Below are 15,553 nucleotides of genomic sequence, written 5' to 3' on the forward strand. Positions count from 1 at the left end.
AAAAAAAAAAAAAAAGGATCCCTGGATCCTTGCCTTCACATGTACTTTGTTTGGAAATGTTATTGATGATTATTGAAGGTGTTTTGCTCATCTCCTTTCTCTTCACTGTCACGACTGTTGCTGTCACCTTTGAATATAGCAGTGGCACTTGGGTATTGGATGCAATGGGGATACCTGCCCAAGCTTGCTTTAAGGACCTCGAGTATGTACTTGTGATGCTCCTCAAACATTGTAGCGTGATGTTATCACTCCTGCAGATTTTGCACTTACATTCATAACTGTTGTGAGAATGAGATAGTGATGGTGGGATGTTTTAAGTTTACATTTTTGGTGGTATCATGGAGTGATCATGTAGCACTGTATGTTGATGCAGGATTTTTGGAAGTTATAAATCCTGTAGTTGTAAGGTTTTAGAAATGATTGTGTAAAGCTTTTCCAGAAGTTTTAAACTGGTGGTTTCCTACTGAAAGTTAATTATCCTGCTCCTTACTTGAAGTGTCTGGAGAGAAGTAGAAACATAAGCCTGGGGGTTTTATTCTTGCTGGACGAGAGAGGAGGAGGAGGGGGAGGTCTCAAAGGGAGGAGACCCAGCGGGTATGTGGCTGTGGGGTTCCGCAGCCCCCCCCAAGGCCCTGGGCTGCCTTTACCTTCATGGCTCTGTGCTGGGAACCAAGCTGAAGATGAGATCACTTCCACGTGTGGTTCCACATCCTTTTATGACCCCTTTCAACAGTGTTTTTCTCTGCCTTTTGAATATGTAGTGCAGTCTTTGTTGTTGAAGTGTGTTTTATTATTATACGTCCAAAATGCTTTATCATTAATTTTTTATAGTGCTTAAAAGTCTAAGGACGTTTCATTGTTGTGGTTGGGGGTTGTTTGCTTTTCTATTTTTACATGCTAAGAGTGTGTGTTGGTTTTGAAAATGATTTTGAAGAAGGTGTTTAAAATATCACATTTATTTTAGCTTACAATTTGTCACATTACAGAACGGGTAGTAGTTTTTATTACATGCACTGTATTCATGCTGACTTGAAATGACCCTGTCACATGTGAAAACAAATCAGATTGTTGCTGTTAATGAGCTTTTCAATTTACTATTCAGTGGATCAGATAAGTGGATTTAAGAGGTAATGATCCTGCTTAGCACTCAAGCTTGGCTGTCAGATCCTAGTAGTTGTGGGAAATCCCTAGGGACAAAAGCGTTGACACAGTTCTTGATGGGATAATGGGAATCAAAGCTAATGGATGATAAAAGGAGTAGTAAGAGTTACAAGGATAATTGTGGATTAAAGCACTGCTCTTTGTCAACACTGACTGCTGTTTTAGTATTTTATTTGTTAAACTCTGATGTGGAGAGAGCCTAGTTTGACAACAGCACAATGCTACTACAACATGCACTCTCGCACTCCCTTTCTCCCACTGGTTTCCCGTGGCAGAACAGAAAGCTCTTAACATAAAGGTGTGTTTGCTGAGATGTTTACATTCCTCGCTATTTCTTTTTGCTCTCTTCCTCATATCAAATACAGAAATTTTTAAACTTTGCTAAATTTGCAGCTGCTGTAGCATTTCAGCAGTAGATTATTTTTTAAAAATTAGAAGATACTATTTTTATATTTGAATATGTTGTTGCTGTGTTTAATTACTGTAAATGATAACATCACGCTTACAAGGTGAACATATTTTTCAGCGTTTGAAGGATTGTATTGTATATTACAGTTTCTTTCACATTTTGATTGTCCTTTCACTACTGATTTTGTCACAATAAATTACATTCATACAATCCTAAAAGGATGTTAGCTCATGAGTTAAGTTACCCTTGATCTTGGTGCGATTTCTAGTTAGAGATGCAAGTCCATTTATTCATTCCTTTATTATGCTTGGGTCTAAAACTAAAGTATTTGAGATATAAAAATACCGGTTTTATTGTCATATTATTTATATTATTATTATTTATTAATATGTAATAGTAATACCTATTGTTCAGAGGTAGAATACTGCTGGTTTGGTTTTTAAGTAGAGTCATGGGATTACATCACTAGCAGAAAGCAAGTTTAGGTACAGGAGCAGAAGTACTGAATTAGCTAAAGTTCACTGGTATTTGTGTGGAATATGTAATCTCAGCGAACAAAATTGACAGCTAGATGGCACCAGGCTTTCACTGCTGTGTAACCGGAGCTGTATGTGCTGTGCTTGGTGCTCTCATTTCAGACCTTAGTGATACTTGACTTGATCGCATCCTATGGAAGAATTACATACGACCTATAATATTTGGTTTAGTGTCACCAAAGGTTGAAATGACTGAAATGAAACGTACTGACGGGTAGATCTGTGTTTAGCCCAGTCATAAACAAATAGCAGAGTTATTTGAGCTCAGGGTAAAGTGAGTTGGCAGAGGATTATAAAGAAATCTTGTAGTACGTGTCTCACTTCTGTTTCTGAATTTGATTTAGCCCAACTAAATGTTTTTATCCAAACTAAATATTAGGCTACTAAAAGTACCAGAAAATTTTATAAAAATTACACAGTAAGGAAAAAAGATACTTAATGTGTCCTGTGCATTTGTTACTGCATAACAGCAGTTTGATTTGATAGGTAGGGTAAACTTGTATACAACAAGTTACTTGGCTGCCAAAGCTTTTCTTAAAGAACACAAAACTGAATGTCTGAAGAGTACCTAATTTACCAGATTTTATGACTGGCAGTGGAAGAACTTGCAAGTGCAAGTTAAAGGACAGTGTTGAATCACATCCCACTGAGGACAGAGACCCAACAGAAAAGAATGTTTTCTCCATCCCTTTGCTATTTTTTCATAATAAAAGTGTTTTGGTTTTTTTAATAGAGATTGTTCTGTGAACAGCAAAGTGAGTTAAAAGTGGAAAATTTACGTCTCCTTTGTAGGGAGGAATGTATGCAAGGGCAAGTAAAAGGCTATCAGTCCCAAATCCACAGAACACCATCAGAGAATATATAAGCCATCTCTTACAAATGCTTCATCTAGGCTGGATGGATAGGCATTTGTGTGTGTATTTTTCTCATGCAAAGTCAAAATAGATAATAACTGAAAATTTTGATACTTGTAAATATCTATAATATGTTACTGTTGAAATGTTTATTTCCAGGTGTATGCCCGGATGTCAGAAGTCTTAGGAATAACAGATGACAACCATGTTCTGGAAACATTTATGACAAAAATGTGAGTTTGTGCTTGGATTCTATTCAGTATGTAATTTGCTTTCTTTTTAATGTTTACATAAAATCCAAGTTGTATTTTGTCATTAAGTTTGCATTTTGCTAGAAAAATGTTTTCCATAAATTTAAAATATTTTAAGTAAGGGGTAACCCTTTTCAGAAGCACCCATATCTTATTTTCTGAAGGTACTACTGGTCCCTATACAAACACTTGCAGCTAGATATATCGTCCACAATGCCTGCATGCCTTCTCAGAATGGCTTATGGGAGAATGGAGCTGAGATGTCATAGACATTCAGTGACAGCATGTTGTAAGCAGTCCCCATCCTTCCCCACTTCTCATTCCTGTACCCTCAGATGTCAATGGAATTGCCTGTAAAGCTTCATGGCAATTTACAGTGGGGAACTGACCAAGTTAAATTAATGTCTCTTTGTTTTGGGGAGGGTCTTTTGGATTGCTCTTTGGCAAGATCTGGCAAAGTTTGCTCTCTTAAAAATACATATTCACAGACAAGGATTTTAAGGCCTCATACTGAAGGAGACAAGGGGCATTATTATCAGCTGTCCTCATCTCTAGCATTTGGCAGAATAAGATGGTGTGTTATTCTGGCATATTAAGTGTTGCAGTGCTTTCTCTTAAGAATAATCGTAGAAAATTTCTCCAGAGAAGATACCTTTTTCTCGTGCCTCTGCTGTAGTTGCTTTCCTTGGGTGCAAGCAAAACTGTCAGGATTTTGTCTTTTATTACTTATGTCCTTCATGAGATTTGATAGATTCTCTTGACTCAAAAAGAGTTTCATCTAAAATCAGTTTTGCTCTTGAAGCAAAACAAAATGGTCCCTCTGAAAAATTGTGAATATCCACTAAAAAAAATCTGGGAGTCCCCTGGAGACAATGAGTTCTGTGTATGCCTGGAGAAAGAGAAGCAAGTACCTTACTACTTTATTCTACAGTGAGGAAGATGCTGCATGCTGTCATTTACTTCATGTCCTCTAAATCTGACTTACAAGACCTTTAAATACTTTCAGCAGACTTTAATCTATTAGAAAAACATCTTTACTGGTATTGCCAGGTTAGCTGTGACCTGTTCAGATAGTATTAAACATGACTTTTCTTTTGCTATCATGGCTACCAACCTTGAGAAATAGTAGCAGTTAAAACAAGGTCGTTTTCTAATATGACTTAACATTTCCGTGGAAAACAAAGCATAAATGCTGTGCTTACTTGAAACCAGAAGCTAAGTGTTGCATCTTCCCTTAGGTTAACAATAGTACCCATCAAACCTTGATGTTTATCTGAAGTATGCTCTGAAGACGGGTAAATGGAGGGTGATGAATGGAAAAATATTGATGGATACTTACTGTACAGTTTCTGGAAGCAGTCCATGGTGTGGTACTAGATGGCTAGGCTTCACTTTGTTGTTTCAAACTACAGTGAAACTCAAATGACTGAGGAAAAAAGGAGCAAAAGAGGACTGATGTCTGAAGACCAGTTGCATCAGTTTGCTTCTCTTTTTCTACTTGTTGCTGCCACTGAGAGGAAATCTCTGTTGCCTTTGCCAGTTGAGGAAATAACATATCATTTAACAAGTTGTATGATAAGTACTGCATGTGTTTAAATTGGATAGGGCTGTATTCGCACAAGTACTATAAATTAAGAAGAAAACTTAGTTAGGGTTTTAATGTTACATGGAAGATTTCAAAAGAAAACTAGGTACATAAAGAGCATATATCAGCGCTTCTTTTTAGATTACACACTCTATATTTTTATTTTCTCTTTCCTCGTGTCTTACTGTATTTTCCTAAAAGCATGAATTGTTCCTTGATTAGATTGAAGATCAGTTTCATTTTACAGAATGGATGTTACAGCTTGAAATGGAGAATTCAGTCGGTAGCTTTAAGAGTTAGCTGTGAAACCACTGCATAAACACATTCATGTTTGTGTCAATTAAAATAAGCAAGCTTATCCCCAGTGATAGCATGCCAATTGGAAAATCTGGGTGTGAAACCATAACATACTGATACATAATCCAAAATCTACAGTCTGATGGGGCAAGCCAGTCTGGCAGCATTTCTGGTGTGCTGTTACTGAGAATAATCTTAGCATATTCGTAACAGCAGTGGGCAAGATACATGACTCTGACACTGACTATTCACCTTTTTCTCTTGTGGATGTAGTAAATGTTTTTAACCACGCTGTTATTTTAGAAAGCCACGAGTCTACTGTTCTGCCTTACCCTACAGATCCATTTTTTTCTTTAATTAGGTGAAATTTGTAATGTGTTATTCCTTAACATTAAAAGAAAACACTAGGGAATTTTTAGTGTGCACTTGCTTGTTAAAGTGGTGGTATTCTTGTACAGTAACTGAAAAACAGTGTGAGACCTTATAGTTTGTTTTGTTAATGCCAAGCATTATGTGGAATAGAGGATTTATGCTTGTGGCCTGGTGAATGGCAGCCCGTCTTTTAAATCAAAAACTGTTGAAGAAAGTACCTTATCGTAATCTGCCATTAGCATTGTGAGATGATCAAAAGACAATGTCAGGTTATTTCCTTCCACTTTGCCATTAAAGAATCCAATGAAGGATGCATGCAGGAAGCATTTTGTGCTTGGTGTGAGGAGTAAATGTAGCAGTTGAATTTATGGTAGTCAAACAAGTTGTAGTCTTCCAGGATATACTATGTTTTCTTCTGCTATTAAGAGACTTAACCTCTTTTTTGTGATAGTTTACTGGTTGTCACATTGAGTTTCTCGTTTGCTGAAGTGCAGTGTGAGCTCAGTAATGTTTAGGAGGATTAATGTAATTTTGCTTTTAATTTAGTGAGATTTTTAACACATTTTCGGTTGAACTGCCTTTCCCCAGATGTATCTGTTTTCAGTAATTCACTTTCATGTGTGTAGCTATAATCTGTTCTTTTTAATTCATTAGTAGCAGATTTGCAGTGGAGGATTGGTGATCAAACTCAGTGAGTTCTTCCATTAACAGAAAACAGTTTGAAATATTTGTGTCATAGCTACTAGCTGCTGCCATAGCCACTGTTCAGTTTGTGGATTAAAGGTGTATAAAGTAGATATTCTTCAACATACAGAAATATTTTGAGATTTGTCAATGTAGAAGTGTCCTTTAGACCTTCAAACTATAGTTCAGAGTACTACTATCACACCAGATCCTAGACCTTTTATCACATTTTCACAGGAAGTTAATGAATGTGCCTTTTACTGAATTTCTGTTAAACCCTTTCTGAGGAGATGGAGTTTTATGTAGTTAGAATATCCATTAATGGCTCTATTTTCATCACAGTCTTACCTGAAATGGTTCTTTTAGCATCCACTCTCTTTGCTTGCTTTGACCATCACCTTATAGGATGTATGTGTGGAAGGGGAAGAGCCACCTGAAAAAAAATAACATAATCTCAAACAAAATTTTTCTAATACGCATGCCATCTTGTCGTCTTAGCTGTGTTCAGCATTGTAGTGACAGTAGAGTAGGGTTAAGGTGGGATAAACTGGGAGGAGTTACATGAGGGTAAAGACAGGCAAGAGGGACCCATAGGGTTTTGAAGGCACTATTTAGTAGGGTTGCAGTGGGTGACAGGATTCGGGAGGAGGACTATAACTTAAGGTCCTAGACTGCCTTCTTAGAGTTTCATCTACTTAGCCTATTGCCCTGAGGTACTGGCTTTCAAAGGCACAGACTATTCCTTCATCTCTAGGGACCTCTCTCTACTTCTTCCCAAACACCACGTCACATGTTCTTATGCCTCCTGGCGCACTGGGAAGTGGATCAAGGCGAGGACTCTTACGGCAAGGAGTGAAGCACTGTACCCAGAACCAATAGTGGTCCTCTCCTTCCACCCCCCATCCCTTTGAACAGTAGCTGCCTACCTGCCTTGATCCTTCCCTGTGTAGGTAAAAGGCAAGGAAATATTTAGACTGGAGTAGTTTTAGTTCCGTCTGCTTCTTGAGCCTATCCTGGGAATTTGGCTGAAAGTGTCTTGTGTTTAATTTGGCTGCAAGCACCTTTCCTTTTCTTCACTTACTCTTTGTGAACCTCTTCTGGTTCCTTTCAGTTATTATCAAATTCATGTGGAAGTGATTTATCATGAGGTGGATTTACAAAATATTTGCCCAAATAATTAGTATTTCTGATCATGATAAAATAACCAATACATGAATAAAAGATGCATAACCAAACATTGTTGGATGGTTTTTTCCTTTTTTTTTTTTTTAACTGCTGTAATGATTTCACTATGGTGGATACACGTATACATACATATAAATAGAGATTTTTTCCATGTTACGATGTTTAAGTAATACATAAATATAAAAATTCTGTATCTCAGAATAGTTTTTTGAACACTCATACAACTCCATGAATCATAGCAAACTAAAACCTGGCACTTTTATTCATGACAAAATGTGCATTTATTTTAACTGTTCACCTTTGTCCAGCTCTGATGAAAAGTATATATCCAATCACTGTCATTGAGCTACAGATCTTTCATTGTAAATGATGGTAATCTACAAGAAATAATTAAAACACGAGTGTACAGAGCTTTCTTGCTGACAAATTGCTATCTGCATTATTACTGAAACTTAAGTACCATGTAAGGATGAGATTTTCAAAGCCCTTTTAGGGTATTTGGGTGCCCATTTTTCTTACACTGTAATGGGAACTGGATAGCACACACCTTAAGCAACTTCCAAGTTTTGTTTAAAATGTATAATTTTATAAACTTGATTATTTTTATAATGCAAGTATATTTATAATATCCATGACTTGAGAACAAGACTGTTCCTAAATTTACGTGGTTCAAGCTTTCCACGGCTTTCATGTCATCCTTATATAAGCTTAAAAGTTTTTCACTCTCTGCTTTAATTATTTAAAAACAAACAACAACAACAAAAAAAAAAACTAAACAGAAAAAACAACCAACAACAACAGCAAAACCCACCACACCCAAACTTGCTGATTCAGAACAGTTACTCTTCTGTCCAGTAGCAACTTGACTTTGGCAACTGCTTCTTTGTCATACTACCAAATCTCTGTGCATGTGAAGTACAGTAACCTATAGTGTCCCTGAGATTCCTCAGCTTTATTGTGGTAACAGACCTGCCCGTTACATTTCAGAGAAGGGGTTCAAGGCCTCCTGGAAAGATGGATGAATTCTTTGGGCACTTAAAAATGGCCTGTAAGCAATATTTGAGCACCTTGTCATGCAGTGATAAATAGAGAAGGTACCCACCATTCGTGCAACCAAATGGATTTTCTTTCTTTGTACAGTATATACTTACTCTTCAGCACTCCCTTTTCTGTGCTGACTATGCTTTGCTTTTGCTTTTCTACCTTGCATCCTTGACTCTGTCTCCTCCTCTAAAATTTTCTTTTTTAAATTGCACTACAGGTTTTTCAGTTCTCTCTTTTAAGCTGGGCATTCCACTCCTATGCTCCAGCAGTGTCATTTCCCATCCACTACTGCCATAAGAACTGGTGTGTCTTGTGTAGAGGCTTGTCCTTTGCTATGCACCACGCAGAACTTTTAAGAACAGTGTGATACGGTCCATGTGTATGAAGAGGTCTTTCTCCGAATCATAAACTGAGGACAGGACAAATAGTTAAAGACAGTAGAATGGTTTTGGGAGAAGAAAGTGTCATGAAATGGCACTTAAGAAGCTGGAAGTGGGTGTCTTTGCCTTTATTCTTTGCCTGGCTAAATATCATAACAACTTGGAAAGTGCAAAGAATTTTGATTCTCCTGTGGGTGATACAGTAACCCTTTTCCCAGGGAATTGTAAATTGGAATATATAATTATTTATCTTCCCCTTCTAGATTTTAGGTTAAAAATATACAGCCTCTTAACATAATACTTTTAAGTCACTGTATTAAGGGAAGAGATGTTTGGTGTGCTGATGGAACAGCATTAGTAAGCAGTCATGTTGACAGGAAAAAGTCTCATAGCAAGGTGGAGGGTTCAGAGGTTGGAAAGCTGGGAATCTTTGCAGCTTTTAGAAGCTAAGCTTTTATTCTTATTGTCTTACTAAAGTCAAACTAAAAGCAAACATTTGAAAGTGTACTGGATTCTTAGTGCTTTTCTGTTTAAATTTTTCAAAGTCATAGCCTTTCAGCATGGATCAGAGTTACTGTTGCTCTTTTGGTTTTGTCTGTGTAGTTCAGTATTTTGATACTGGTATTGTTACTAGAATTGGAAACACTGTGCCTTTTTTTTGTGCTTGCCTTTAAAATGTGTTCAGTGCTCATCTGCCACAGATATTTTGGTGTACTTGACATTGGCATAGCTTTTGACAAAGCTCTTACTTTCTGTGACTCATCTGAAACTTTTATGATTGGTTCCTTTGACTCTGTTTCATTTAGTTCATATTTTAAATCAATAAGCCACTTGAGAAAGAGGCAAGGACACTAGCACTTGGATTTAAGTGGTGTCTTGCCATGATTTCTCCGAGAGCTGTAATTTTTTCTCCTTTTTCATTCGTTGGTTTCACTTCCTTATATAGTGGAAAACTGCTTTTTGTATTATGAAATTCCTTTCCAGATCTTTACAAATTATCTCAGATACTTGTAATGTTTTGTAGCAGTTTCCTAAAATACTATGTTTTATGTGTCTTTCATCTTGCCAGATACTGATAAGACAGAAACAGAAATGGGAATTGCTATGATTATAATTGAAATTTTTCAGCCTCTGTTCACTCATGAGTACTTTCTAGCTTTTATGTTATTACTCCATCTTTCAGTATCCAAATACAACCATGAACTGAAAGAACAGATGTGTACAAAAGTACTGTGAATGTTGGATGAAGAGCTTTCCTTATACAGTTTTAATTCTCTCTTCAAGCTGTCACTGACTTCTTGTTTTTCTTTACATGTCTTATATCTGGCTATTGAAGGACAAAGATTTTGTTCTTTTGCAAAATAACCTCTTTATGATTTTGATATTGATGTTAAATCTGGGTAGTCCAAATTCATTTTTATTGCTTTGTATGGTATATACTTGTTAAGGATTTAGTGCAACTATAAACATCTCCAGAACTCCCCATAGTAGGGATAAACTGTGAATTATGGACTTGCTAGAATGGGCTATTTCTTTAAGGCAATCTGAACCTCTGTAGCTCTTCATAGAGATTTTATAAAGTAAATCAATGTTTGTTTGTAAATCTAAATTGAGGAATATTGCTTTGATAATTGCATTGTTATTTGCCTTTTCCTGAGCACTACTAAACAGTTAGATGCTTTAAACTGCAGTCTTGAGTTTATAACTTCCCGAAAAAGAGATTTAGTTTGTGTGGTGTACGACATTCGTTAGCCTGTGAGTATGTAAAAGTAATAATCCATGCTGATTTTAAGGCATTTAACATATCTTCATGTTCTGTATTCCCCAAATTGAAATCCTACTGCATTACAGTATAAATAGCTGGTACTGATTATACCTCTTACCTCGTGGTCTTTCATCAACAGATCTGACAGCTTAGTCAGATTCATTATGCATATTCTACAGACAAGGAAACTGAGGCAGACAAATTCTCGATCATCTGGCAGTTTGAGATACACCCTAGCGATTTGATATCGTGATGGGGAATAGGTGCCAGGGCTTCTGAGCCAGGAAGGTCGTGCTGCCTTTTTATTTGAATGATTTGTTTCAGAAGGCTGTGGTAGCCTGTTTTTATTTTTCCAAATGAATCCAGTACCAGCAATTCTGCTGGGAATCTCTTATGCAGCATTATCTCCCTGTCTGGAGGGCAGGGACATTCAACTTTCTTTTGCGTTTTTGAGCAATTGAGAGTAATAATGGATGTCCCAGAAGAGTAGAGCATAGTACTTGCCTTCAAAAAAGGGAAGAAGCAGCAAATTGTTACAGGCCAGTCAACCTAACTTGGATTGTCAAAGGAATACTAGAAAAAGTTACGAGCAGTGAGTGTATAATTAAGTCAGAAATGTATTTGAGTTACTGGGGGGAGGTGGGGTTAATTTCCTCTTGGTCTTACTGGCTGGAGCTTACAACAGAAACAGAAAATATCAGACATTCAGACTTCAGCAGGATTGTTGACACTGGCCTACCTGACATTCCCCTAAAAAAGCTGGGAAATGACAGGCTACAAGGTCAGTGACTCTTAACTTATTGTTGTAACCACTCCTTGTTTGAAAAGGAGGCTAATGCCACCTCTTCAGCTCCTAATAAATGTGGTAGGTGAACACAGCAGATTCCATCCCAGGTCACTTAGGCATCTTTGCACTGACCTGTACACAGTGCAGAAGAAGGTCCCAGCTCCATGTCTCATGCTTAACTTATGGAAGGTGGTAGAGGAAGCGTTAGCTGTATGATTTCACTGAACGGCTAGCTATAAGAGTTTTCCTTCAAAAGTGGTGTTCCCCAAGGATTGATAAAAGGTCTAGTGTTACCCTGTATCATAGCTTATGCATTGATTCATTAATCAGACTATGCTTCCTAAATGGCTGTGTCTGAGAGGGGTTGCAGTTAGTGGAATGAAGCATCCCCTATATATCTTGACTTCTGTGAAGTGTTTGGTGTAAGGAAGAGGAAAAATAGGTATTAGTACAAGAACTTCAAGGTACAGTTTCACTGGGGATTTGGTATATCAGTAGCTCTGTGAATTGACCCTTAGTTTTCCTGTGCCCCATTTCTCCTATGGAAATTTTTCTAGGGAATTTATAGCATTTGTTTTCATCTTGTGAAGAATTTGGCAGGTAAATAGTACAGAAGTGGCAGATACTGTGTTGAAAAGTGAGTAAGATACATATAAGTAGTGGTAAGCTTCAGATAATTTATTTCATTATAACAGATGATGGATTTTTTTAAAATGATACATTTGTTACAATATTACAAAAATGTTTGAATCCCTTGTTCAGGAAAGAGCTATGGCATGTTTTTATGGCATTTTCTGTCTCATAGATGGAAAATCCTAAGACATACCACAGAAATACATTCATAGTATAATGCACTACTACTCTGAGCTTTTGCACTGAACTTCTCAAAAAAAGAAAAATGTCTAAAATGTCACTCTTTTGTTTATTCTAGTGTTACAAATCTTAAATACTGGGGAAGATGTGAGCCCGTGATTTCAAGAACTCTTCAGTTTCTAAATGACCTTTCTGTTGGATATCCTTTTTATTGCATGTGGCATATTATTTGAAAATAATAAGGTCAAAATTAATATGAGACTTACTTATGTTGTTTTATATGCTACATTTTTAAACCAATTAGGATATTTATTCATTTTCGTTTTCTTTTTCTATGCGTAGTTTTTAAAAGCTGTGCTTATTTCCAACTACTTGTTACCAACTAAAGAGAAATCATATAACTAGTTGCTTATGGTCATCTATCCCATTCCTAATCTTCTTGAAGTCAGTACTATTGATGAGTTCAGCAATACTGCGAAGAGGATTGATTCTGTTAGCAGTTGAGAACAGGACTGGTTCTGCTTTGAGGATGAGTCAACTAAGATGAAACAAGAGTTAAGAGGTTTTAAACACAAGTCTCTTCGCGTGTTTTATCATTGCCTGATTCAGAGTTCCTTACTGTGTCACTGTCATCATTACTACTGCTGTGTAATAATGTAACATTGACTTTACATGTGGATCTTTGTCTGCGTTCATGTATTTCTATGAAATTCTTACCCAAATCGTGGATGCTAACTTGCTATCTGTTGCAAAGCTTTTGTGTCTTGTTCTAACATTCACTTATCATAACTTGGATGTTTGCACTTTTAATTTTTCAGTCAGTTGAACAAGATTTTAAGAAAAAAGTGGTAGCTGATTATGATGTGACACAGTATTTAAAGGTATACAACAGATAGTAAACCACAAGAGCTCATGAAAACATTCAATATTGAAATACACTATTTTAAAATAAAAACAACTTTTCAGTAATTTTCTAGAGAAAATTGTTAGACAAGCAGAGGGCAAGTCACCTGGGATATGACAATTGGTATAATTTTATTTCTCCATAGAACTCTAATTGTATAAGAAGAATTTCAATATATTTCCTTGGGTTGAAAGATGAGTGTGGGTTTTCACATTCTGTAAGTGAATTTTGTTCCATGAAAATCATCAATGTGTACTTTTATATGTTTACTTGAAATACCATTAAGCAGTTAACTTGCTATTTTTAAATATGTGTGTGTTTGTGTTCTCATGGCACCACAGAAATAGCAGTGGAAAGGACTTGAAAGTGAAACATTACTAAAGAATTTGACAGAAGGGGAGATATTTCATTAATAAGGACTAATGAGCTGTCTCAATATACTTATTGCTTCAGGAGGCTTCAAAACACTTTTCAAGGTAACCAAGAAATGTAACAGGTGCACCTAACTTAAGGTGCTTGCCTGTTTATGTATCACTTGCTGAAATAATCGGGTTTATATTACTGCTAAAGCATCTAGCATTTCATGTTGTCTTCTGGAGGCTTTCAAAGCCATGTATTCACACGGTAGCTCTCAAAAATGAGGGTCAGTATAAACTATTGGTGCAAATAATAGTTTCCAAGGCTGAAATGTCTGGATGGTTTTAGTTTTCGAATTACTCAGATTATATTTGCGGTAAATGAGTTTCTGTTCATGAAACAGATATGATAGTATCAGGACTTAGAAAAGATTAAAAAGTAGATATTTAATAACCTAAGTTCCTGAAGAGTAGAATTGTGATGAAATTGTGGTTTGTTTTTTTTTCTTTTCAGGAACTTGCTAACTGTTGCAAGAGCAGTTTCAGACCCCTATGCACGGTCAGGATGTAAAGCAGCACTGCCTTCATAAATACACATCTTAAACATCGATGTGAAATGTTTAAAAACTAGTAAAAAGAGAGATTAACTGAAAACATAAATACCTAAAATTTATTAAATTACTTTTCAGTAGAAATACTTCAAACAAAAATTATGAGAACAGTAGCTTCTCTGCTTAGATGGGTGGGGCTGTACAAAGGCAGCTTTAATGCTGGTTCACTTCACTGTGATGTTGTATTAGTTAAGTTTAAAATTGTGTTCCCTGGCAAACCATAAAAGATTTCAAAAGTATTAGACACCCACTTTTGTGCTGGAATTTAATATGCAACTTTTTATTGGAAAATAATCGTCCTTGTCTGGCAAAATCCACCATGCAATATTTCTGTTAGTAGGCATAATGCAATAAAGACAGGGAGGGCTATTTATCACTACAAATTTTGAGGATTTCAGGATTCTTTTTATTATTTTAATATATTTCTTTGGTATTAAATCAGAAAAATGATAAATTACACCTGTCGAGGCTGTTTTTCCTTTTTCCCAGAAAATGATGTACAACCCAATTTCACTGGTCATTTTGGCTTTTAAAGATATGTATTTTTTTCCTATTAAAAACTCTACCAATAGTTTTTTTTAATAATAATACTGAAGTACTTTTTATTTCAAACATATGAAGTAGTTTATAACTACTTCCTGGCATTGTAAACTTTGGCCTTTTCACATTATATTAGGGGTTTTTTAAAAGGCATTAAGTATATATTGCTTTGAAAGAAATAGTGTATTGTTAATATGCTGGGTCCAGTGGATCAATTTTCAGTATTTGATACAGATTAAATTGTGGCTAGCCTGAAAGGTTAAAATAATAATTTATTTAATTTTAGTACTTTCCTGTACATCAGTCAGCTTCTACGCACTCTTAGAAATTGGTATTTTTCTTTCTTTATGTGTGTAATAGTCTTTTTCTAAAGGATAATCTGGAATTAAAAGCAAACCAGAATTCCAGCAACCATACTATATAACAGGAAAAAAAAGAAGAAAAAACATAAACCAGTATTAACAACAAAGGCAACAAACAGTTGGAGCTGGTGTCATGGTTTACATTATTTTCACAATTATTCCAGGTTTGCATATTTAGAAATATATTAGCCCAATTTGATTTCAAAGCTCAGTTATTTGAATTATAAATCATTATGTCCCTCCTAGCTGATCAGTTGTGAAATATCTTTGAATTCATTTACATAATGGAATATGTTAGTCATTCCTTTATGTCTTTGAAGCCAGAGTACTCCCTCATGCATGTTTAGTTCTTTCTAATAATTAAGTTTTCCACTTTATATTTTTTTAGCAAAATACCTACAATTTCATTGTTATTTTGTGCAGCAACTTGGGGTAGAATATTTATAGTTTCTCAAAAATTCTTTATCCATGTCTTTGTTAGCATTATGTTATGAAAGGTTCTCCCTTGTAACGGGGGAAAAAACCCCAACTATATAGCTTTGCAATATAAAACCAGGTAATGCTATGTCAAATGTTATGGATTGACAGAGGAACATCATCTTAAAACTAGATTAGGAGATTTTTCCAACAGCAGCTATAAAACCTATTCTTACACAT

General features: G+C 35.9%; 1 protein-coding gene across 1 annotated transcript in view; it reads left to right on the forward strand.

Moving 5' to 3' along the window:
• Nucleotides 1–15,553, forward strand: part of RANBP17 (RAN binding protein 17) — a 159,730-nt gene that overhangs the window by 77,094 nt on the left and 67,083 nt on the right. Inside the window, exons 15-16 of the mRNA XM_026858174.1 lie at nt 3,120–3,193; nt 12,242–12,322. Coding sequence (XP_026713975.1) covers nt 3,120–3,193; nt 12,242–12,322 — 155 coding nt within the window. The remainder of the gene's footprint in view (nt 1–3,119; nt 3,194–12,241; nt 12,323–15,553) is intronic.

The sequence above is a fragment of the Athene cunicularia genome (assembly GCF_003259725.1).
Source record: "Athene cunicularia isolate RWA chromosome 13 unlocalized genomic scaffold, athCun1 chr13_part1, whole genome shotgun sequence".
Lineage (NCBI taxonomy): Eukaryota > Metazoa > Chordata > Aves > Strigiformes > Strigidae > Athene > Athene cunicularia.